This window comes from Equus caballus, chromosome 7, assembly GCF_041296265.1.
Source record: "Equus caballus isolate H_3958 breed thoroughbred chromosome 7, TB-T2T, whole genome shotgun sequence".
Classification (NCBI taxonomy): domain Eukaryota; kingdom Metazoa; phylum Chordata; class Mammalia; order Perissodactyla; family Equidae; genus Equus; species Equus caballus.
Window position 1 is genome coordinate 61,072,887 of NC_091690.1, and position 26,170 is coordinate 61,099,056.

At 34.9% G+C, this 26,170-nt stretch overlaps 1 protein-coding gene across 2 annotated transcripts in view; it reads right to left on the reverse strand.

The window, feature by feature from the left end:
* TMEM135 (transmembrane protein 135) overlaps positions 1-26,170 on the reverse strand; it is a 241,190-nt gene that overhangs the window by 69,629 nt on the left and 145,391 nt on the right. For both annotated transcript variants that reach the window (XM_003365362.5, XM_023645602.2), the window contains one exon: positions 8,825-8,871. In XM_003365362.5, coding sequence (XP_003365410.1) covers positions 8,825-8,871 — 47 coding nt within the window. The remainder of the gene's footprint in view (positions 1-8,824; positions 8,872-26,170) is intronic.

Sequence of the window (26,170 nt, forward strand, 5' to 3'; positions counted from 1 at the left end):
TCTTTCCTAATGCAGATGCACCAAGAAAAGGCATTTCATCATACAGCCTACGTGATACAATGTCATTTGAGACATGTGGAAGGAGAGAGGCAAGAAGCGAAGGACAGAGGAAGAAAAGGAGCAAGGAAGGGAAAGAGGAAGAGGGAGGAAGGGTGGGCAGGAGAGACAGACAGACAGACAAAGATATAGCAGATGGCGTATAAGGATATAAACAAAGGTGGTAGCTGTTCATCTCTAAAAGAAGGGATTATGGGTGGTAGTGGTGATGATCATTTTGTTTAATGGTATTTTTCTACAATGAGCAAAAAATCTTTTTCTACAAAAAAAAAATCACTTTAATAGAATCTTAACTTGAGGCCATTGGTCCTCTAACATGCTCTATAAAACTAGCTGTTTTACTAATTCACAAGGAATCATGTCTCATTATAGAGTAAATTTTATCATTCTTTTTATATTCATCATAAATTTCCAAATTTAAAAATCTCTCTAGGCAGTATATCATAACCAAATATAGCCAAAAGGTGATTCTTAAAAGTATATGCAAACACTTCTTCATCTCTTCATAGCCAAACAGCTTCTAACTTCTATATCATGTATAAGTTATACTCAATTTCAAATAATCTTAATCTCGTATTTTCAAAAGCAGATTTACATCTCAAGCCGGAATGAAATGGAAGAAGTTACAATTATGACTGAGGTATATAGTCGTGGAAGTCTTTATAGTTGGAATCCCTGGTTTTGGCTAATACGATTAGCTAATCTAATAATATTTAGCCATAAAGTGGTATTTGGGTTAAGAATGAATAATAAATTTAATTCAAATAAGTTAATAATTTCAGACTTCCTTTTAAAAGACCCCTATTAAAAGACTTTCCTTCAAGAGAAAGGAAGCTTACATGGAGACAGTAGTTGGCCTACACCTTGGGGTAGCAAGCAGGTCTTCAGGTCAGTTTTTGTAATGGACACCTGAAATATTAATGAATTTCATTAGGAAGTTGAAAGGCCCTTTCCAGTTGGCGTAGTCAGTTCAGTCTGTCAGAGTAAAATACCAGAGACTGGGTAGGCTTATTAACAACGGAAAATTGTTTCTCACAGTCCTGGAGGCTGGGAAGTCCAAGATCAAGGAGCCAACAGATTCCACATCTGGGGAGGGCCCACTTCATTGAAGGCTGTATTCTCACTGTAACCTCATGTGGTGGAAGAGGCAAGGGAGCTCTTCCAGTCCTCTTTTATAAGGGCACTAATCCCATTTATGAGGGCTCTGCCATCATGATCTAATCACCTCCCAAAGGCCCCACCATCTACCATCACCTTGAGATTAGGATTTCAACATATGAATTTTGGGGAGACAAGAACATTCAGACCCTAGCACAAGTTTTATAATTTACCAAGCTGATGATATACCAGCAAATTCCAGGAAAATATTCCCTTATAACTATACTGACGATACACAAAAATGAATGTAGATCCTTTAAATACAAATGGCCACTAGAAACCTAAGGCTTCCTCTTATCCCACTGTTTCTAGCAATTGTTTCCTCTTTCTCATCCTCTTCACCATTGATCCCTCCCCTGCAGGCAAGAGGTGAAACAAGGTCAAGTGCAGGGCAGCTGTTTGGCTATGAAAAAAGTGCTTGCAGATGCTTTTAAGAATCACCTGTGGCTTTAGTTAGTTGAGTTATGCTAGAATATGATACCTAGAGATATTTGGAACATGGAGGGATAAGGATATCCTGTTTGGTTCTATTCTTTATCCATTTTAACCATTTTAGATTTTTAAATTTAGTTTTCAAGGGATGGACTAGCCAACAGTTGAGAGTAAGGATGACAACAGAGAGAGAGATGGCCAAATCTTGCTGCTTTGGGAATTTGGGGCCAACACATTTCTTCCCTCCCCACTCCACTCTCCTCCCCGCCCACCTACCCACACCCAAGCCCCTGCAGTGCCATCCTTGATTCACAAGGAAGCTCTTATATCCAGTGGAACCTTACAACTTCTCTGGGACTAGAATAAGCTTATCGGCAATGAATGATAATAGTATGTTAATGGTGTAAACTTTTCATTGAGTTAATAAACACGTGGATATCATCCAATTCTTGAACTCCGACATCAGTGAAAATAAACAAATGCTTACATTTTTAAAAAAGCACCTAAAAATGCCATTTTTATTCATCAAAATAAAACTGCAGCAAATTTTTGAAAGCCAACTGGCCAGTTCTGACATGATTATGTCCCATTAAGTCCTTACTTTAGGAATTGCATTTTGAAGTCATGTTATTTCTCCATACAACATTTCTGTTTGCTTTCTACTAAAAACAATAAACTTTCATATTAGTTATAAAATGTTTGAGCAATTTCTTTATCTAGGTACAAGTATCTCAAAAGCTGACATGCAAAAAGTGAAAACAGATTTGCCATAACTTTCATCCATAGATGGAGTACATTCACCAAACGGGCAGACTAATTTTCTCCTCCAAAAAAGGAAGTCAGATTACAGCCACGTGACTTGATAATAAGTTTTACATTCTCAGAGGAAGTGATTCACAACATTTATGAACCTATGTTTTCTCATCTTTTCCATTTAAAGCAGCAGTCTTAGCAATCTATATACTTTTTCTTTTCATAGGACAAATTTTGCATTCTTTGCTTAGCTCATTGGTTTAGTTGCCAATTATGGAACTGCCTTGTTTCACCTGCAGCTATCTTCTGAGGATATACAGTTTCACAAGCCCATGCCTATTTTTATAACAAGTTAATTTACCTTTTAAGAATGACAATGAAATTAGGAAGCCAGAGACATTAGATTTTTCTATTTCCTACCTCTTCTATACATCAATCCTCTTTCATTTAAACCATGTGTTCAAGGCTTTCAAAGAGAGCTTCAATTTCCTCCTAATCATCTATCACGATCTCTCCCAGACAAGTACGTTTAACAATCTACCCATACATGTTGACATTTTGAATCACATTTTAGGCCATCTCTCTTCTCTCTCCCATTTTCCAACTTGTCACCCTCTTCTGCATGTGTAACCTTTTTTTATCCACTTAAACTGTCCCATAGTCTAGTCTCTCTTGTCAATCAATCAATCAATAAGAAAAGAATACAAAAGAAAAACCCTTAATCCTGTAACAACTTGCCCTTTTCACTCTCAAACTTCTTGAGTTTACCATACTCATTCTTCCTCATCTCACACTTATTTTTTATTTATTTTATATTTTATTTATTTTTATTTTTCCCAACGTTATTGAGACATAACTGACATATAAACAACCGTATGTATTTACAGTGTACAACATGTCACATTTATTTCTTAATCTACTATCCCAACTCAACTACAGAAATTTCTCTAGCAGATTACCACTGACCACCAGACTGCCAGAGCAAATGAGCACATTTTTTTTTTTGGAGGAAGATTTGCCCTGAGCTAACATCCACCGCCAATTCTCCTTTTGCTCTTCTGAAGAAGACTGGCCCTGAGTCAACATCAGTTTCCATCTTCCTTTATTTTATATGTGTGATGCCTGCCACAGCATGGCTCAATAATCGGTACATAGGTCCATGCCCAGGATCCGAATCCCAGCCTGTTGAAGCAAGTGCATGAACCAAACTGCCACACCACCAGTCCTGGCCTCGCAAATGAGCACTATTTTTTTTTTTAATGATTTTATTTTTTCCTTTTTCTCCCCAAAGACCCCTGGTACATAGCTATATATTTTTTTTAGTTGTGGGTCCTTCTAGTTGTGGCATGTGGGATGCCACCTCATTGTGGCCTGATGAGCGCCCCATGTCCGAGCCCAGGATCCGAACCAGTGAAATCCTGGGCCACTGCAGGGGAACGCTCTAACTTAACCACTGGGCTGGGGGCCTGCCCCACAAATGAGCACTTTTAGCTCTTACGTAACTGGATATATCTATAGCATTAACACTAAAGATAACACCCTCATTCCTGAAATCTTCTCTTTTAATTAACTTTCTTTCCTAGTTTAAAAAAACAAACGCTACTCAATTCTACTTTTTCCTAAGGTAACAGTCACTGTGCTAAGTGCTTACGTGTATTAGCTTAGTGTTTTATCACACTACTGGTTGTTACTGATTAGTGAGTCAAAGTCACTTTTTAAATAAAGTTAGAATAAAAAATACCCAAACGTATTACATGTAGTAAGGCTAAGTATTATTCTGGGAAATGTGTGTGTGTATATTCACAATATAAAAAGCAGTTCTTATTTTGGGTCCCATCCAAAACAGTTTGAAAGACAGTGTGTCTTATTTAATCCCCACAATCCTACCTACAAAGTCTATATAATAATTTACACTTTTTAATAATGAAGAAACTAAAGTATACAGAAATTGTGTAATTTGTCCAAAGTCAAGCAGCTAGCGTGACAGTCAAGAAAAGCCCCTACTTTATCTCCCAAGCTCCAAACACTCAATTGATATCTATATTTTTCTATGTGAGTGTCCTAAAAGCACCTCAACCTTAATATTTGCAAAACCTCTGCTCAATTTCCACACATCTTCTAATTTGCTCACTTTTCTGTATTTTGCTCTTCCTCATCCAAGTAGCAATCCTATCTCAGATAAATCCGCTGCTCACCACATCATTCCCATAACCCCTGGCCACGTCCTCACTGTTTCTCTCCTGGGTAACTGCAACAGTATCCTCCCATTACCTGTCACTATGCCCCTCCAAACCCCCAATTCACTCTCTGCATTGCTGGGAGAAATCTCTTCAAAATAAAAATCTAATTATTTAGGGCAAACTCTCCTAAACCTGAAGTAAAACTTTTAAATTCCAAATGTCATATGTAATTTTCTAGACTGAAGTTTTGTGTACTTTTAGTAATACCTTTAAAAATAGAACCTAATTGATATTTAAAGGACTTTCATTAAAATCAGTAAATGGCTGAGAGACCCAAATCAAAAGTTCTTTTCTTGCTATAAAAGTTATTTCCAGATACTAAGTTAAGTATGTAGAGAGATTCAAAGACAATCCCAAACGTCTTTCACTCAAAAATTGCAGGTTGTCCAGCCAATAAATAATATCATTTTCTTAAACACAAAAACTACATCTATATCTTGAGACTAATGAAATGGTCAATTATTTGTGCCTTCACAGAGAGTTGACTAGAATTCATCAAAGGGCAGGCATCAATATTGTTTCTAAATATGCTTAAAACACAGCAACAACAAACTTTACTTTGCACCGGTTTCTAACCAAAAACGCAATAATCTTCCACATTTATATTAGATTAAGATATGTCTCCTGTGAATCAGTAACATATAGTCTATAGATTATCTGCTATGACAGCAAGTCTGAGCCTGTCAGTCTGCATGTTTAAACTGTTGGATTTGTTGCTGCCTTTGCGAACGCAGGTGGAAAGAATTTCTAGCCAAGTACTGACTAGGATGGGATCAAAGTTGTCATAACACGCTATATGATACTGTCCATTTTAAACTATTTAAAGGAAAATGAAGTTGAATTATTTCATTTTTCTAAAATATTAGTGTTCTTCATACACAGGTACATACTGTTGAAAATAAAACCAATAAAATAATGTTTGAAAGTGTTACATGTTTCATTGTTTTTTGTGAGCAGCACTAAGTGTAATAGTTTTGGCATAGTGTTTGTGTTATTGATTCTTTCCTTTGCTTCTCAAATAAAACAAAAAAGAGCTAATGGTTCAAACAAAATTCATTTCCTTTCCTCCACACGACTGATGGGAAGATCCTAATCAAGTCTGAATCAACAACCATGATGAATCCTTTGGCTTGAAAAAACTTAGGTTGCTTTACCCATAAATACACATCTGGAAGTAAAGAAATTCATTAAAGGGATGCATGAAATACAATATTCTATCAAGTTTTCAACCACAATTTCTGCTTGGCCTTGAGTGACAGTGACAGACAATGCTCTAAGGTGAAGCTATGACAATAATATACAAAATAATAAAAGGATTGAATAAAGGAGGCAGAACTATATTAGGAAGAATGTTCAGTGGGGTTGTACAGAGAGCCTTCTTCTTTTAAAACATCTTCAAAATATTGTAGCTTAATTCCTAACAGAATCCATAGCATGTGTTCTTATCAATGGACAGCTGGATGGATAGATGGCCAGCTGGCCAAAAACTAGAAAACTAGAACTCCCTTCACATATTACCTTTCCTCAACCCAAGCCTCTGAAGGGTTCCCAAGATTCCATTTGAATGTAAGCCTTATTTCTGCTGTTATAGATAGAAAATCAAGATCACCATGATTGAGACAAAGTATGTGAAAAAACCATACCTATTAAAAAGAACCATTAAGAGCCATGCAAAAGTAAGCTATTTTCATTACACAATTTAACACTCATAGTTTCAACACTAAGAACATTGTGTTGCTTTTTAAGTAAATTCATACTATAACCATCACATCCTGTGTTACTTTTAGAAAATACTTATGGAACTACTTCCTCGAGTTCTTTCTTTAAAAAAATAAAATTGGCATATTTTCTCTTATTGAAAGGGGGGGTCTCATTTCCCTTTTTTGCATTTATGGGTTAGGATAAAAACACAAGTTGACTCACTTCTAACATAAAATGTTTCCCTTATCCTCCTCTCAAAAAAGGTCACCATGAATGGGGTCCTAGGAACAATATCATTTGATATTTACTTACCTAATTTTATGTGATTAGAATTAAAATAATTTTTAATAAACGTGTCCTAAAATCTCTACGATTATAATAAAATTGAATTTTAAGAATGAAATATTCTAATACAATTGGACTTGCTAACTGCTACGTACAATATTGTCTGTTTATTCCAAACACATGGTGGAGAGTTCGAACACATAACATTGTTTCGTTTGCTCGTAGTACTTTATAAGTGGTTTTATTTTACCATTTACCAAACCTCTTTTCTTGAGTTATTCAACTAACTTCTGCCAAGAACACTAGGAATTTGGTGATAGTGCTTCTTTTAGGAGAAAAACAACCCCTTTCCTCAGAAAATTGAAAATGTTTATCTTGGCACTAAAACCTTGTATTGAGCCTTCTGGAAAGTATTTTAAATTGTTGTTTTTAACCTAGACTTTGTGACTGAAACAGGAAAAGATTCCGTAGCTCCGCAACAAAATGCATATTTATAGGGTTGATTTTCTTTCTACACCAAAAATACCAGGTTGATGGCAGCAGTTTTCAAAGTACAATTTCCTAAGACCATGCTAAAAATTGGGCATTATCACCATATTCAACACATAATTTGTTCAATTTTAAACCTCAAAAACTTCTGATGACTAAGAAATGCTAAATGTTGATCAAATATGCTGTCTTTAAGTGCCATATTGGGAAGGATTGCTTCACTTAACTCCTTGTTCTGTTAGGAATTTTCACAAAAAGAATATTTATTTGATATTGTACTTCCCCCTGTGCATGTCAACAAAAGATATGTTTCTACATTTTTATCTTTTTTACATTTTCCTCACTAGGTATGCTTTATTTTCAGACTAGACAGGACATAACCATAAGCCATGTGAACTTTTTTGCAGTATCGTCCTAATAATGTGTCTGAATACAATTATGAAGTTTTTGGAAACTGATGAAATAGTCATTGTTCTTAACTCCCCTATCCCACCCTTAAATTATTAAAATATAAGAAAGAGACTACAGAAATCATATGATATATATGAGGCTATATTAAAAATGGTAGGTCAAACAATTTCACAAAGATTCCCAGATAGCCACAACGATTTTTTCAGTCACTAATAACTGACATAAGATATTGCGCACCCCTTTGCAGCTTATGTCCTCCCAACCTTGAAACTTTATCCATTTTTATTTCCTTCTAACAGCCTGGCTGACCCTCTACAAGAATAATAACAGCAACACCATCATTTTATATTTGCATGTAACATTTCTGATAAAGTCAAAATAAGTTAAAATTATATTATTGTGCTTTCAAATATTTATTAGGATGTTCTGGCAGGAAATTAGTTGTTTAAAAATTCTGGTATGGTTCAATTGTCTTATTTAGGTAAAAAAAAAAGATAAAGATATCTATCAAATATATCTTATTAAAATCCATAATTGCCTTTGTGGATCAAGTGCAAATCATAATCTTAAAAGCCTGGTCCTTCCTGCTGTGATTGAATTCTACCTATATCCTGAAAAATCAAGAAAGAGTCTATTCAAATGAGTGTAAGAAGAGTGAAATAAATGGGAATCACTGTTATCACAGAAAATGAAGATTATGGAAGAGATTCTTCCTAACCAAAAGTCCTATTCCCATACTGCTATGATCGTATGACACTGACAGACATCCCTTTTTACTGGCATTGAAATCTTGAGCCATCCTAACACTCCCCCACATTCCTGAGAGTCTCAGTGTCAATGAAAAATACAACTCTGACACTAAGGACTAATTTAATATTTTTTAAAGGCTATGATTAGCGTGCTAAGTTATCTTTGCAGAAGACTTAGATTACGCCCTACTATCACACCTTTCTCATTTAAATTTAAAATGTAGGTTGTTTTATAAGGAGAGTGAAGAATATCTAAAGTTGGGTCCACAAAAAAACAAAAATTCACTTATCAGGAATTGAGGACTATTAATTTACATATTCAGCTTTCCAAGATGAATCCGTAATAGAATGTGGAAAAAACAAATCTTCCTTCCCTCTGTCTCTATTCACCAAGGAGCAGTGATTTACTTCTGATCACTCTAGAAAAAAACAAATTCCTGCCACTTGTGGGAGATAATTACTTGGGAAACACTTTAGTTACATGGTTGATAAAAATTACAAAGGAACACTATTTTTTCTATTAAAATAAGTAGGTGGAACAGAACATACCTGAAAAAGAACATGTACATGGCAGCTGTGATGCAGAACAAAAGGACCTATAACAAGGAGAAAACACATTACTTGCAAAAGAACACTGACATCATCATTTGTGTGTCTTACAAAAGAAAAATATCCACTTATTAAATCTTGTGCTTAAAACAATTTTAAGATATACAAAACTAGTCATACATGTATCACATTCTCTACCTTTCAAATAAACCATATTAAAGCAATAATGAGTCTGTGTGTGTACATATACACACATATATAAATAAAATTATATACATTATATGACATATATGTAATATAACAATATGTACATGGACTGGGTAGAAGGGTAAAAGGATTCAGAAAGGAACAGCCGATTTTTTTAATTCTCTCTAAAAATGCCTGAAGAAGGAAGCAACATAAGAACAAAGACAACGGCTTTTATATAATAAAGTCAGCCAATACATCATAAAGCTTACTAACTACATATCAAGACGACCAGACTTTTTTTTTTAATGTAAAATACAGTTCAGTTGTCAACCAAGTCTAGTCAATAAGAAAAGTTCCTAAAGATATAATCGCCCTTTGTAGGAAATATACTAGTAATTTAAAAATTCCTCTAAAAGTAGGCATAGAACACACAGTAACTCTGGATTAAAGCAGCTCCTTCAAACACATGATACTAAACACACATACTAAGACAGACACGGAAAGAATCCAGAACCCATGTCCTGACCAAAAGCTTAGTTATGCCAACAAAGTGGATCTCCATACACTTGTTTTAAATCACTAAAACAGAAGTTGTAAAACGTATTCTTATGTTAACAGTGGTGTAAATTAAACATAAGGATTGTCAATGGCCTCACATCATAGACAAATGACAAGTGAACAATCTTGCACTGTAAAAGGCTGACCACAAGGAACAATGAAAACAAAAATGGTACAAAATAGTGTTTTGCTATTTCCAACAAAAATAATTTCTAGTCAACTTAAGGAAAATATAATAGTTTTGCCATTACAAATCAAGCTTGACAGGTTTGCCACTTTGGCTTAAGGGAAGAATTATAAATATAACCTGAATGACAAACTATATAAACCTACCAACCAAAAGAGGATGGGTACCAATCACCATAAAACAAACATTATTATTACAGTTTATTTATTATATATAATGTATATAAAATATATAACATCTCTTTATAAAGTATATAAAATCTCTCTTTCTAATAAACACACACACACTCTTCTCCCCTCCTCTCTCTTTCTTTTCCATTGCCTTTAAAAATACCCTATCCATGACACAAAAGGTTCATGTCACAGTTTTTGAAAACATAAAGCATATGGAATAATTTTCAGTTATTGATTAATCAATTATAAATTAAAGTCCAAGTGAGTTTGTTTACTGGCTGCAATTTGTCACTCAAGGATCCAGATCAAGAAACTCAATTTTTATTTCCCTATCATTCTACCCGCTTCAGGCAATGCCATCCTTCCCAGATGTTCAATGTTTCACTCTTTCACTGCACTAGTCATTGTCCCCCTGGCAAATCCCACTCACAAACCTCTCTAGGAGTGTCCTAGAAATCTTTCCCACACACTCTACTTTCTCTAAAGAAAATTCCCAAAGTCTCTTTCTCTCAAAATGTTGCCATGCTCCATCCTAATACAGTAAACATACCTGTGCTCATATTAAACTAACAATTATCTTAACAAATAATACATTTGAAACTGGGAAAGAGTACAATATTTAAGAACTCAAGCTTTGGAGTAAGGCAGATCTATGTTTTCAAACTAGTTTTGCATGACTTTCGTTCCCTTATATAACTTCCCGGAGGCTTAGATCCTTTATCTGTAAAGTGAGAATATCTTCTCACTTTGAACTGTTGGGTAGATTAAATGAGATGACGCTTGTAAACGTGTCAGGCATTGAACAGATTATTTTTACTTTGTTTTGTTATTCATAGAAATGATCTAGATATAAAAACCTCATCCAGACATATAAGTCTAGAAAGAAGTTTGTTTTTAAACAAGCAGACCTTTTGAAATCTTCCCAATCACCAACATTTGAGGCTCAGATTTTTATACAGCAGAGATTCAAGAGTCGAAAGTCTGTACAAGCAGGGAAAAATCTAAGGGATATGAAAGCACAACTGGTCAACTCATTCAACACAAATTTGCTGAATACTTACTACGTGCCAGGCACTGCTCTAGAACTTACAACATACACAAAATGGACAAAGTTTTGACCTCACGGAACTTATCTTGTAGTCAGGTGAGAGAAGATATTAAAAGAAAATAATATGTTACACAGTGATACGAGTTTTGGAGAAAAACAAAGCAAGATAAGGAAATAAAATGCAGGAGAGTAGGGCTTGTTGCTTCATACAAAGTGGTCAAGGAAGCAGAGACTTGCTACTAACAGACCCTGAGGATATGAGGGATAAGCGAGGAGACCACATCAACAAAACCATTGGAAAGACCAAATTTTATTAAGAACGATATTTGGTATTATATTAAAGATGCTAAAGAAAGGATTTTATTTTTAGTGATATAAAGTTTTCACAGTTTTTAAAAACTGTGTTAATTTATTAAACATTGTGACTTCAACAAAGTGCTTTTCCAAATAAACATAAGCCTGCAGTTAAATAATGAAGAATATTTTTTCTGTTTCAAATTATAGAATTTTAGAGCTAAAAGGAACTTCAGACAAACCTCTATATTTTTTCATATCAGCAAACTTAGATCCTGAGAAGGTAAGTGATACGCCCATGCTTACCCTGCTAAATGTAGCTTGCATTTTCTTCATTAAATATTGGGCATGTGGTTGGTCTGTATCTGCTCTATACCGACGATATTTAAATACACTATGACCCTCAGGGAGCTTACAGCATATTGCTCCACAGTCCAATTCTATAGCTACTGTTCACACCTGGCTACTTAAAACTTTAAATAGCTTTATTGAGGTACAATTGACATTTAAAGTGTACAATTTTGCAAGTCTGACATCGGTATACACACATAAAATCAGCATAATCAAGATAATGAACACAGCCTTCGCACTCAAAAAGTTCTTAATAGCATTCCCTTATTACCATTTTAACAGCTCTAGAATCTAAAGTGATGTCACTTCTCTCATTCCTAATACTGGGAATTTGTATCTTATTTTCTTGATTAGTTTGATTTATTAACTACTGATTTTTATCAAAGAATGAGCTTGTGGTTCAAATGATTTTCTCTATTGTTTTTTCTGTTTTCTACATCATTGATTTCAATTTGACCTTTAGTAAGTCCTTTTTGCTGTTTGCTTTGGATTTAGTTTGCTTTTGTTTTCCTAGTTTCTTACAGGTAGAAATTCAGGCCATAGATTTAAGATTTTTTCCTGTTTTAATATAGGTGTATAATGCTATAAATTCCCCTCTAAGATCTGCTATTTGCGTATCCCACTAATTTTGATAAGTTGGGCATTCATCTTTGTTCCATTCCAAATACTTTCTAATTTCACTTTTGCTTACTTCTGTGATCCATGACTTAGTTAGAAGCATGTTATTTTAGTTTCCAAATCTTTGGTGATTCTCAGCAATCTTTCTATTGTTACTGACATCTTATTTGATTCTATTATGGTCAGCAAATACTTTATACAACTTGCTTATTTCTAAATTTATCAAAACTTACTTTATGCCCCAGAATATGTTCCATATATTTGGTAAATATTTCATGTGCATTTTAAAAGACTATGCATTCTACTGTTGCTGGGCAGAGGGATTTATAAACAAATGCCAGTTAGGTCTAGTTGGTTGACAGTGTTGTTCAAATCTATATTCTTACTGATTTTTTTTCTACTTGTTCAATCAATAATTAAGAAAAGTACCAAAATACCCTGCTGGGACTGTAGAGTTGACTCCACAATCTCTCCTTCAGTTCTATCCGCTCTTCCTTCGTGTATTTTGATGCTGTGTTATTAGGGACATAAACATTTAGCATTATGTCCACTTTATCATGACGAAATTGCCTTTTTTACCTCTGATATTCTTAGCTCTGAAATCTATTTTACCTGACAGTAACTTCAACTTTTTTGATTACTGTTAGTTTTCAATTCTTTTACTTTTAACTGATTCAGTATTTATATTTGAAGTCCCTTGCCTGTAGGTATTATATCGTTGTTTCTTGCTTTTTAAACCCTATCTGAAAATCTCCCTCTCTTCATTGGCATACTTACATTGTTTACATTTAATGTGATTATTGCTAAGTTCAGAATTAAATCTATTATCTTGCTACTTATTTTTCTATTGTCTGTTTCCTTTTTCCTCCTTTCTGCCTTTTTTGGATTAACTAAATATTTCTTATGATTCCATTTTCTCTCCTTTGTTGGCTTATTTTAGTGTTTGTTTTAGGGTTCACAGTATACATCTTTAAACTGATATAGTCTCCATTCAAGTAATATTATACCACTTAACATAGAATATAGAACCTTACAATAATATACTTCCATTTCTCCCCTCGTGACCTTTGTGCTATTGTTGTCATCCACTGGACTTCTATAAAACCACTATATTTCAATCATTTTTCCTTAAAAATGTATGTCTAAAAAAAATTCACCTTTGTTTTGAAAGATATTTTTTCTGGGTATAGGTTTCTAGGCTGATGTGCCTTTTTATTCCAGTAGCAGGCTCAGTGAATGTCACTCTAATATCTTCCAACGTGACGTGACGGAGTACTCTTCACGTTTCTTGTACTAGAGCTTCATTAAGTTTCCTAGATCCATGTGTTCACAGTTTTCATCAAATTTGAAAGTTTTTCAACCATTATTACATCAAATATTTTTCTTGTCTTAAACGAGATAACATACCTAAAGTCTAATAGAGTGACTAGCATATTATGGATGTTTAATAAATGGTAACTATTGACAAGAAATACTGTTTATGTAATTCCCTTCCATTTTACAACCATTTTGCAATATACTTATGTGGGATAATTTTGAAATTGCTATTTTCACTTTAATTTTTTTAAATTCAAAAAGTAATGTAGGGCATGCAACAACATGGACGAACCTCAAAAAACATGATTTAAGTGAAAAAAGCCCATTATAAAAGATCACACGTTGTATGATACCATCTAGATGAAATTTCAGAATATTTACAGAAAGCAGAATAACGGATGTGTAGAGCTAAGGGAGTGAGGGGTGATGGGGGGTGTCTGCTAATGGCGCAAAGTTTCTTCTGGGGTGATGACAAGGTTCTAAAACTAGATTGTATGGCTAGATACACACGTCTGTAAACATACTGAAAACCCATGGAATTGATACTTTAAACTGGTAAATTTATAGTATGTAAATCACATCTCAAAAATGCTATTAACACTGATCAAAGCAATGCACGTACATGATAAAAACAATTCAAACTTAATAACAAAAAGACAATGAAAAGAAAGTTCCCTTCTATTCCAAACCTCTGGTGTCCTGTGTAGAATTCTGTGAGTATGTATACATTTGTACATAGATACGTCCCTAATAAAGACACTGTTTTATACTTTTCTTTTTAATTTTACACACACACACACGCACATATGGAAATGCTGAAGTTTATTTAAACAGCTTATGAAAAGACAGAGTGGATACAATAAATATCTAATACTGAAGTATACTTTGTAAACATGCATGCTTATTATTTCTAGAGGTAAACTTTTAGAAACAGATTCACTGCAGCAAGAGACAGGTACATTTTTAATTTTGAGGCCCTCCCATCAACGGTATATGGAAGTAGCTATTTCCTTATACTTTCCTTACACTATTTTCCTTTACCCACGAAAACTGTGTTTTATCAAACTGTTTTATCTTTGCCAATCTGATAGGTGAAATAAATGATATTTCATATTATAGCTGCATTCTTCTTATGAGTGAAACTGAGCCTCCCAGGTTTATAAACCTTTTTGTTTGTTTTGTAGTCAGTTGGTTTAATGGCTTTTTCATATCCTTTGCCTATTTTTGGATTGTTGATCTTTTTGAAACCATTTTCATTTTTTGAAACTGAATATACCTATAGGAAAACATAGAATTAATTTCGTTATCTCTTTGCACCAAGAATATGGGTGGTTAAATAAAAGTAATCATGTAAAGAAAATATAATAATGTCCTAAGCCAAAAGAACATTTTAAGCCAAGAGTTTACAGAAAGTATAACAAATAATGTGAAAGTAAAGTTCATTCAGCTGGAAAACACTGTTTTCTCTGGAATGACTTTTCAGGAAGTGATAGATTTATAATACATGGCTTCCTGCTATAGAGCTTACAAAACTTTCAGAAAAAAACTGTACTATTGCTGTCATCACTATGTCATGTAGAATTATATGAAAACTATCCCTCTCAAGGCTCCAGCAAAGAAACAATATCACAATATATCAATACTTTAAAATCCTAAAAATAACCAGAAATATAAAAAATGTGAATATGCCCCAATGTGAATATGGCCTGGTAAAGAAAGCTGTTTTTACCATTTAAGCCTCAAAATGGTTAAAACACATATCCTGAAGTCATTTTAAAGTCTACTAGAGACCTAAACAGATGGTGCATTTAACTACTTCCTACCACAGAACTCTTCTGCTTTACTTTAAACATACTCAATTAAATGTTCTTTGTCCCTGATCACTGTGCCTTTGACCACTCCTTGAATGTGTCCAAAGACAATGATGCCCTTTGCTGCCTGGCCTTCATTACTCATCAAGCCCATTTCTCCCCATAGTCACTAAGCCCTCTTCCTCCCATTACTCAAATAAATACTGAAATCTCATCTCTATTTTCTGGAAAAGCAGCAATAAATTTCCATTTGCCCCATGTGTACTTCATTCACACTTTAGCCACGTATCCACCTACCCATTCACAAAAATTGATGTGGTGTCTACGTGCTTCTAACACTTTGTGACTCAGCAAGTCAAAAGGAGAGAGATACAGAGGTAAGCTTCAGACTCTCAGGAGCCTGCATGATCTCCAACTGAAACAGAATAAACAAGGAACCACAAGTTCTCACCATCATTAATATATTCATTCAGCACTTGCTATATTGCCAGCATATAGGGAAACAAAACTACATAATACTTGATTCCTGTTGCCCTCATGAGGTCAGTCTAGTGAAAACGCAGGCATATTAACAAATCATTCCAATACAGCATGCTAGGACAGAATATATACTTCACCCTACAAGATTTACTCACCAAAACATCTGATTATGCTATTATTTTAATTATTCAATATATTTAGGTAATGCTTTTTTGGTTGTCTATATAACTTTATGTCTCCGCCAGAACTTACTTAGAACACAAAGTCCCAAAGGACGATGTTTACTTCACCTAATTCCAGACATGGATAAATTCTTGATATATTATATAAGCCTTTTGGATAATATATGTTAGTTTCTATTTACAGCAACCATCTTTCAAAAAACTAAATAGTGCTTCCATTCATACACTTTCGAAAAGGCTGAACTTTAGACTTTACTATGTATTTTCAACTTTTCTGAAAAAACAGACCATTGCATGGCCTCTTGGGGAAACCACTCTTGCTGAATGAATGTTATTACAATTTGCAAGGTATATATTTTGACTTTCTTTAGATAATGCGTTAATTTTAAGCAGTGCTATTCTCAAGTTAAATAACTGTATTGCTTTCTAATTTTTTAAAATCCTTATATAATTCAAATCTCATATAATATACAGTCCATCTTTTGAATCTGTCCCTTTGTTTTGGATTAACAGTTTTACTTATTGATTTCCTACTTTCTTTTTTAATTTGCCTTGACAAAATAAATACAGGAGAAGTACAAAACACCTTATGGGGAACTTAGAGCCACAAATGCCAGACTAGAAATAAGAAAGAAGTCTTGGGTCTCCAGATTAAGCCTATAAACTTGATGAAATCTTTAGGCCTTAACTTTTTCAACTTTAAAAGAAGTTAAATTGATCTCTAGGATGCTTCAGAACTCCAAAATTCTATGATTCCGTGAGTCAATTTTTTTCAGCGTACAGCAAAATTATTTCAAAGCAAATATTACTAATACATGAGACAAACCTCAGAATATACATATATACTAAGCAAATAAAATGAATTCGCTCTGACTGAAATGAGTACGGGAAATTACATTAAATATACCAAAAACTCAGGTCTAGACTCTTCCTTACACTGCTCACCATTCTTGATTTATACCCTCAAGGTCAGCAAACAGCATCGGGCAACATATTAACCTTGAAATTTTCCAGTTGTAGAAACAGCTATGTTAGATAGTGGCTGGGAAATACAGCCTATATGGTATCCTGTCCTTTTATGGTAAGTAAGTAAACTGTGTTTTGTCTTCCATAAAAATGAAAGAATTTAAGGTATAAAACTATAGAAAATTTCAATATGCAGTAACTAATACAACCTGGAAGTTACATTACATAGTACAACAAAATTCTAATTCTGCTAGCAGATTTTTTAAAAATAAACAGTTTTAAACAACTTACTATTTAAAAGATGACAGATAAGGGTTTATATATGGAAAAATGCAATGTTTATGAAAAATTTAAAAGAAAATTTGGTTTTTATTTGAAAAACCAAGATGTGAATTCATTCACTGAACAAAATACTCTTGAAAGTACTGAAACTCATAACTGGGACTATAAACCAATTAGACATTATCCTCAAACACCCACTGTACTTCATTCACATCTCTACCATTACCTTGTAAAGAAAATGCAGTTTATTGGAAGTAAAGGTTGGCCAATGACTTGTATTTAAAAATTATCAAGATATTCAACTGCTCCATTTCTTTCCCATACTCATTCCTCTATTTTATGGTCAATTAATTGGTCATTAAAAGCCATTAAAAATGCAATTCAAAACAAAAAGGAGAAGAAATAAATATGAAAGGAAGAATAAGGAGCCAAAAGAAGACATGGGAGAGTTTAAAGATGGAAAGTTAGTAAAGGTAAATCAAGAAAATAAAAAGGACCAGAGAACATGGAGAAAGAGGAAAGGAGAGGAAAAAAATAGATAATGAACTACTATTGACTAATACTGCCGCCATATAAGATAGTTTTCAATATTATCTCTAATCCTAACAATAGCTCCTCAAGGTAGGTTTTATCATTCCCATTTTATTTTATTTTATTTTATTTTTGAGGAAGATTAGCCCTGAGCTAACTACTGCCAATCCTCCTCTTTTTGCTGAGGAAGACTGGCCCTGAGCTAACATCCATGCCCATCATCCTCTACTTTATATGTGGGACGCCTACCACAGCATGGCTTTTTGCTAAGCGGTGCCATGTCTGCACCCAGGATCCGAACCGGCGAACCCCGGGCTGCCAAGAAGCAGAATGTGCAAACTTAACTGCTGCACCACCGGGCCTGGGCCCTATCATTCCCATTTTAAAGATGAGGCAGGAAACTGGACTCAGAAGACAAGTTAATCACAGAATATATAAGTGGGTCAACTAAGACTCAAAGTTAGGACTACGCGATTTCAAATTTGAGGCTTTCAATTATACCCCTCCGTCTCTAGAAAACACTTGTTGATTTAGTGGGTACCGTGCTTCCAAGGTAGGAATAATCCCCTTAATGCTTCCCATATATATATTTTTTAACCAGTGTCTGTTATTTACAAAAAGAGAGGGCAGGGAAATCTTTCAGAGTTCAGTATAATAATAATTAAAATAATAATGTAAAAACAACCTCAACTGCTAATGTTACCGAATGTTCACTATATGTCACATGTTAAATGCCTGACATACATCACCTTACACAATCCTCAAAATAGTTCTGCAATGTAGGGATTATTAACCCCACTTCAGAGAAGAGGTGTAGAGAGACAGAGAGAGCTATGGGACTGAGCCAGGTTTGGAAACCAGGTGTGACTCCAAGGCCCATGAGCAGACATGGATTTCTTTCCAAGCTTCCTTTAAAGACTCAGAGCTTTCACAAATTCCATTCAACTGAATTATGAAACATCTCTTACTTTCACGCACAGCAGATAGAACAGTAAGTTAAAACACAGTCTCTGTGTCTAAGAGCTCACCATTTACATAATGAACCAGATTTAAGAAAAGTGAAGGGGACAAGAAAATTCCATAATCCTCAAAACTTCTATAAAATATTTATTCTAGTAAATAAAAACACATCTAAGATATACACTTCTTAAATTTCCAAAATAAGTAATCTAAATATTACAATCAAAAACTAAAAACTTCACGTTTACATATTAAGTGAAATGAGAAAAAAGTCGCATGAATCAGTTTTCCAATATGTTTACATAACTATGTGAGGGACCATTCTTTACTCTAACGTAGGCAAATATGTTACTTTTTCAATTCAGGAAAAACAAAACACTTCACATGTCATTCAGCACACGAAGGAGGAGGAGGAGGAGGCGGAAGGTTTTATATGCACTCAGAGCAAAGTTAAAGCTGAAAAAATATTGTGTTTTTAGCAGGGCAAAGTAGATGGGTCACCTAAGCAAAACCTCATTATTATAAGTAGACGATTTGTAGTAAGTTAGTTATTTTCATCCAAAAGGTGGTATTCCCATTAACCTCAAATAAGAACCAGGCTTAGGGTGTTACTGCTTTTCCCTCAGAGTCATTACAAAAATAAATAAATAAGAGCTTCCAGATTACTTTATAGAGGTCACAGCAGGGCCGTATACAAACAGAATATGGCATATAGCAATTCAGATGTTTATCATTTGATAAAGGCAAGAAAGACCATTAGAGTGAGGGCTACTGTAATCCTAACTAAGACGGCCAGGAAGACAGCACTCACTCACTACTTCACCAGCCACCCTGTGCTGTGGACAGAAGGTCAACAGCTGCCCTCCAGCTGAGCTCCACATTTTTTAAGCGTCTACTCAGAACCAACTCAATCTCAATACATAATCCACAAAAAAAACCCCATCAACAATAAATAGAAGGATATATAATCTCTTCAGTGTTGTTTTAAACACAGCACATGGGTACTTTACTCATGTATTGGTATAATTGGAATGTCACTTAGTTCTCCCAAACGGTGTGCCCTGTGCCCACACTCAAGCCATCTGCCAGTTCTTTGGGCATACGCTCATTCCAGAATTCATCTGAGAAAATCCTTCCTGGATTAGGCATGGCATTGCTCCTATCTGTCTTGGTTCTCACTATTTCTAGCCAGCTGCAGATTCCTTTCTGCATACTCAGTTCCCACTGACTACTGTTTCTTCAGACAAAAAAAGCACAATGAAAGTAGGCATTACGTCTACAAAAAAAGAAAACAGTGTAGCATGTGCTTGAATTCTGAATCAGATGAACTGTGGAAGACTTTTCAATCATCTCTTCCAAACTTAATCCACACAGAGATTTCTCCTTTTGAGCTTCCCATGCTTATTACATCAAGGAAACACAATAGATCAAGGCCTCTTGGCTGTGTTGGGTAACCTTAAGAAACCTTCATTTTCTGTGCTTTTTTTTCCCCCTCCCCAATCAGCAAGACAGATTCAGTTACCTAGTTTATCACCAAGAGACATAACGACATAGAAATATATAGTTTTTCAAAATATCTACAGAAATATTTTAATGTCATAGATAAGAGAGTGATTAAAGAATAAAAAATCACTACTGATATTTTTTAAATCCAAAGCCAACTTTGTTCAATACCTAATGGCTCTAGGACAATGAGAAGAAACTTAAATGCTTATCTAGGCTTCTCCCAACAGTGAAAATGAATTAAAAATAAACAGAAAGATAAAAAGCTAGTTCAACTGTAAAATCAAATTTTTATACAGTACTAACTATTAGTTATGGATTCCAAAATGATTAATGAGAAGAAATTTATAGACCAGAGTTAACTCTATCACAGAAATCTCTCTTCTGCTTTATATTCTAGTTGCAGGTGGTTAAGGCCGTGTACGAAATTTGTGTATAGTCAGTTTCAAGGATGAAACTGGACCATATGACCTAAAATGCAGGCAGGCAGTCTGTCTGAAAGTCAAAATCATAATTTTAGGCACTAGGATCTGGGAACATTTTTACAAACTCTTCACCCCATAAAGGCACATTACTCTTACTCGCTGACGTCAATATTTTTTATATACGTATGTATGTATGTACGTGTGGATGGACGGAGGATAGATGGATGGATAGATAGATAGATTAGATTTATATGCACAACTTCTCTTCAAAATTCTCTTACCAAAGGACAGTATTCCCTGAACTTTCTAAATAAACTTAGAATAATGTACCTGCAAATCTGAATACAATATGTACTTGGAGAAACCTCCACCTTGTTTTTTTCTCTCCATATTATGTGCTTTTTCCTAATGCCTGCATCTAAAAGGACTAGGAGGTTTTAGGATGAAGAATGTGATCCTCATATGGTCCCTCAATTTATGTTCGCAACCTGATAATCATCTGTTCCTATAGAAATTGTCACAAAAAGAAAAATAAGTTTTGTTTCTTCTCAATTTTTTTTCTCTAGAAGACGTCATTTAAAAGGCAGGGGAAGAACTGAACAAAATTTTCCTAAACTTTCTCACAATAGCATTCTTAGTGTTTCCACAGTCTTTTTTAGTAGCTATTAACATAGCTGCAGAGTTTTAGCTTGCTTCTCCAGTATTATTCTATGAACACATCCACATTAACTTTTATTTAAAAGTACCAATAACATGAATGTATACTTACTCTAGGTTATATTCCAAAGCAGTACCTGGAAAATGCAGGATACTGGACATATAAACATATGGGGCACAGATTTCATGGTTAAAAACAAAAGAATATTCATTTTATTTATTAATTTAAATAATAAACTTGGTTCTTTCTCTCATCTGACTCTCAGATTTTTTCAAGTGGGTATTTTTAAAGATATCTTACAGTTAAGAAAGTTAGAGCCTTCTCAATATAAAATTCTACAAATCATAGCATACACAAAGACCTCCCTGGGATATACCTAAAACACCACGTCTAAAGACCATTGTTGTCTCCACCCACAGAGTTAGAACGAGATGAACAAACAGGCTACCAGCAGAGCAAAACAACTCAGTACTGTCATGCTGGGAAGACGACTGGGAGTGAAACAGAGCAATATTCCCAAAAATAAGTTCTCACAATATCCAAAGCACTTTGAAACTGATATGCCTTGGCCTTCTCAGTCTTCAAAATTTAATTAGTAACAATAAACCAGACTAATTGGCGGAGGAAGCTGCAAAGTTCCGAAGAGCATTTCTAAATGTAATTTTCTCAGTGTATTAAAATAGAGGGCATGGCAAAAATGAGGTATGTGTGTATGTTAGCCAAAATTTTCACATGGAAATTCTGTCTATAACAACAAATAGTCTGATTAATATTTTAATAGAAAAGCCCCCTAAGGAAAGCAGGTGGTTCCTAGTACACACAGTCTCAGTGTCTGAGCTACCTTAAGTATACATTCCCTCAGCTTAATCAAGCTAGAAGCCAAAGTGTAAACTGGCATTTGTGGAAGCATGATTTCATTTTTATAAAAAGGAAAGAGGGTAAAATGACTAGTTTTTAATGAAAACTAAACATTAAACATGGGTAATTACTCTGCTTCAAAAATTTCATTAGAACTAGATTTTTACATATTTTTGAGAAACCTTGAGCAAAAAATGAATTCTCTAATTAAATATACTCAGCACCTAGTAATGAGTATAGCATGAATGACTAGAAGAAAACTTTTCCCATCATCTATAACAATACGGTGACATCTGAATTTCATTTTCGATACTTATGCCATCAAACTACAAATCAGAGCAGTTTATTTTTATCAACTAAATTTCAACACAAAACTATTGCCTGATTATTTAATTTCTGCATAGATATGTAAATACTACTGATGGTCACTTAACCTTCAAAAGTTAAGTGATCTCTACCCAAGTGATTGTAGACCATTCTTAGTATTCATAATTTCCAGTACTCAAATTGCTTCCATTGATATTTTAAACTACCTCTGAGTTGCTTGCTCTAATTAGCTTCATATAAATGCATGCAAATATTTCTGATGTCTTGTATGAATTTTTATTTAAATAATTTTGAATAGATATTAGACAAGAATCACATTGAGAAAATCTGTGTGAATGACAACTTGCAAATTTTACAGCCCTGTGTGTAGACAAATGGCCATCTTGCAAGGCTCCAGCAGATGCACCATGAATCACCAGGGGAGAAAAGAGATTCAGACGCTACCACCAATTAAGGACAGAGTACTAAATCAATACCAATAAGTACATTCATTTTTCAGATTATCTAGGTAACGGAGAGGAGATGTTGAAGAAACAAGGCCCAAAGGAACTAAGTCCAATGCAATCAAGAGTCATTAGAGACAGGCCCAGAAGGGTGGTACAGAGGTAGACCCTATAGAACATGAGAGCAATGGAAGTGACGATGTGATGGGAATGGCAAGAAGTTGTTGAAATAACTGTTTCCCACTTCACACCTTTGTCTAAGGCCAGCACTGGCTGGCTAATCACTTCAGGCCCAGACTAGTCTCAAAGATGAAATGGATCACCATCTAAGTCACTCACTAAACCAAATCGCTGGAGCCAAATCCGAGTTTCTCACCCTTGGCACTGGTGACATTTGGGAGGAAATAATTCTTTGTTGTCGGGGGTGGGGAAGTGGGAAGCCTTCTGTGCACTGAGAATTTTAGCAGCATCTCTGGCCTTTACCCACCAGATGACAACACCCCCCGCCACCAGTGAGGACAACTGAAAATGTCTCCAAATATTGCCAAATATCTCTTGGAGGGTGTACAAAATTGCCCCCAGCTGGAATGACTGACCTAGAGGAAGCCTAGAGACTCTTTACTTGGACCACTCATACAATCTTAAGCACTGATAAAACCCTGAGAACCATCTAATCTAACCCGTTCTTTGCTACATGAATGCTTTCTGTAAAGACCATAAAAGATCACTCTACAGCTTCTGCTTAAAAATCTCCTAGAATGGAAACTCTCAGCTTTATCAGGCAACCAAATCCATTTTTTAGATGCCTCTATTTGAAAATTCTTTCTCATTATGGCACTGAAATCTGCCTTTCTCTACATTATACCTGTTATCCCTAGTTTCATAGAAAATAAATCTTTCTTCCACAAATCCAGTCCTTCAAATATAAGATGATAATCTCTACATCTTGATTGCTTTGTAGGTCAGAAGTACAGGAGACACGTAAACAATCTCAATCAATATTTTGGGTACCCAATGATGATGGAGTCGCCCATGCCATCCCACAGAGGTGGGGAGACACTGGACTTTCTCCCACCTCCAGACAGGTCTAGCGCTGGATCATATGTGCATTTATAGCAACATTTATAAACCCTTTTGTTTTTTCATTTGAACTTTCATATTCTCAAAAATATACCTATAATTTATAGAATGGCTTTTTTTCTTTCTAATTATTTCCTTTTCATTTAAATAGGCAGCCAATTTCTGACAAAGATTTAGTTTTTAATTTTTTTTAAAAAAGGATCTACTTCATTGGTGGACTAAATGGTGGCCTCCTTCAATACACTGAAAGACTTCTCATGTTGCTGTTTTACTATACTCCTGCTTTCGTAGACGTAAGTTAGCCCTTAATTTTATATAATTTTATTTTTTTGCGTAACTGATGCTCTGAATTTGGTGTTGCTAAGTCCTAGAATGTTTTTAAAGTATCTGATACAATCGAAGCATACAAATTCCCCCTTTATAAAACATATTTTAGAAATGGCTTAAGGCAAAAATATTTTCATAAGACCTTAAAGCATTTGTGTTTCAACTGTATAATTAACTTCACATATCCAAAACTCAGCTGGTCAACAAGTCTAATTACCTAAAATGGTGGTTTTGTTTTTCAAGCAAAGAAACTCTTTGTTCAAACTTACAAAAACTAGCAGTAAAATAAACGAATGTAGAAACGCTCTGCCTGAGGTACTGCTTTGTCTCCCATACCACACTAGATAGTAGTTCCCAGGAGGCTCTGCGGAACTCTAGAAATATGTGAAGAGTATCTTAGAAAACACTATCTTGGCACACAGTAAAGAAAAAAAAAAAGGTGAAGGGGAAAGGGTAAGTCACTACACCCTCCCTTCAAAACCCTCCCTCTTAAAAAAAGGAGGTTCACGGGGCTGACCCCGTGGCCGAGTGGTTAAGTTCGCGCGCTCCGCTGCAGGCGGCCCAGTGTTTCGTTGGTTCGAATCCTGGGCGCGGACATGGCACTGCTCATCAAACCACGCTGAGGCAGTGTCCCACATGCCACAACTAGAAGGACCCACAACGAAGAATATACAACTATGTACCGGGGGGCTTTGGGGAGAAAAAGGAAAAAATAAAATCTTTGAAAAAAAAAAAAAAAAAAAAAAAAAAAGGAGGTTCAGAGACTGGAAAGAGAGATGCCACAACTACCATGCGCTTGATTTGTAGTAGGATATCTCACGTCCTCTCTCAAAGTCTGTTTCTTAGTTTACAGATCATTCTAGCAATGTGGGTTACCTGGTTTTCAAAAACATAGTAGCAAATTCACCACAGGAGGGAAAAAGAAGAGAGAGGATGCTAGAGGGAGGCATAAAAATAATAACAAAGTAATAGTTGAAAGAAAAACAAAAAGAAAACAATTGGTAAGAATGATACATGGTTTGCAAAGTTGGCCACAACAATTTCTCCCATCCCTGTTTGCATACCCCCTTGTAATATGACTTTGCTGCTCCACTCATTAGAGTTAGACCTTTCTGGGTTGACCTATGATTTGCTTTGACCAATATCATGTGGAAAAAGTGACACCGTGACTCCCAAGCCTAGGCTCCACTCTCACCTCCTGGAACCTTGAGACTACTATGTAAAGAAGCCCAAGCTCGAGGATGAGAGACCAGGGAGGCAGAGAGAAGCGAAGAACGAGCGCAGCATCATCTGAGACCGTGAAGCCCCAATCAAGGCACCAGAAGACTGTAGTCGTGTGACTGACACTAAGAGGGACCAGCAGAAGAAATGCCCAGTTAAGCCCAGACTAAACTGCTGACGCACAGAATTAAAAGCAAAAACAATTGCTGCTGTTTTAAAGCCATTAACTTTCGGGGTGGTTCATTAGATAGCAATAGATAGTAAGAAGCAAGCTAAACTCAAAATTAATAGTCATCTGGAGATCACTTAGTGTAGAATAAAGAGTCATATCATTTTGATAGGTCCTAAAGGTATAAATATTATGGTAGTATAAAATACTTCATATTAATAATATTAATAATGAACAATTTAATACTTTCTAATTAAAAAATAAACATATGTAACACCTTTTAGAAACAATTTAATCTAAGATGATTTAAAATATTTTAATGAATCCAAAACTTATAGAAAACTTCGATTTTTCACTCCTGAATAATAATTCAGTCTATTGGTCTTAG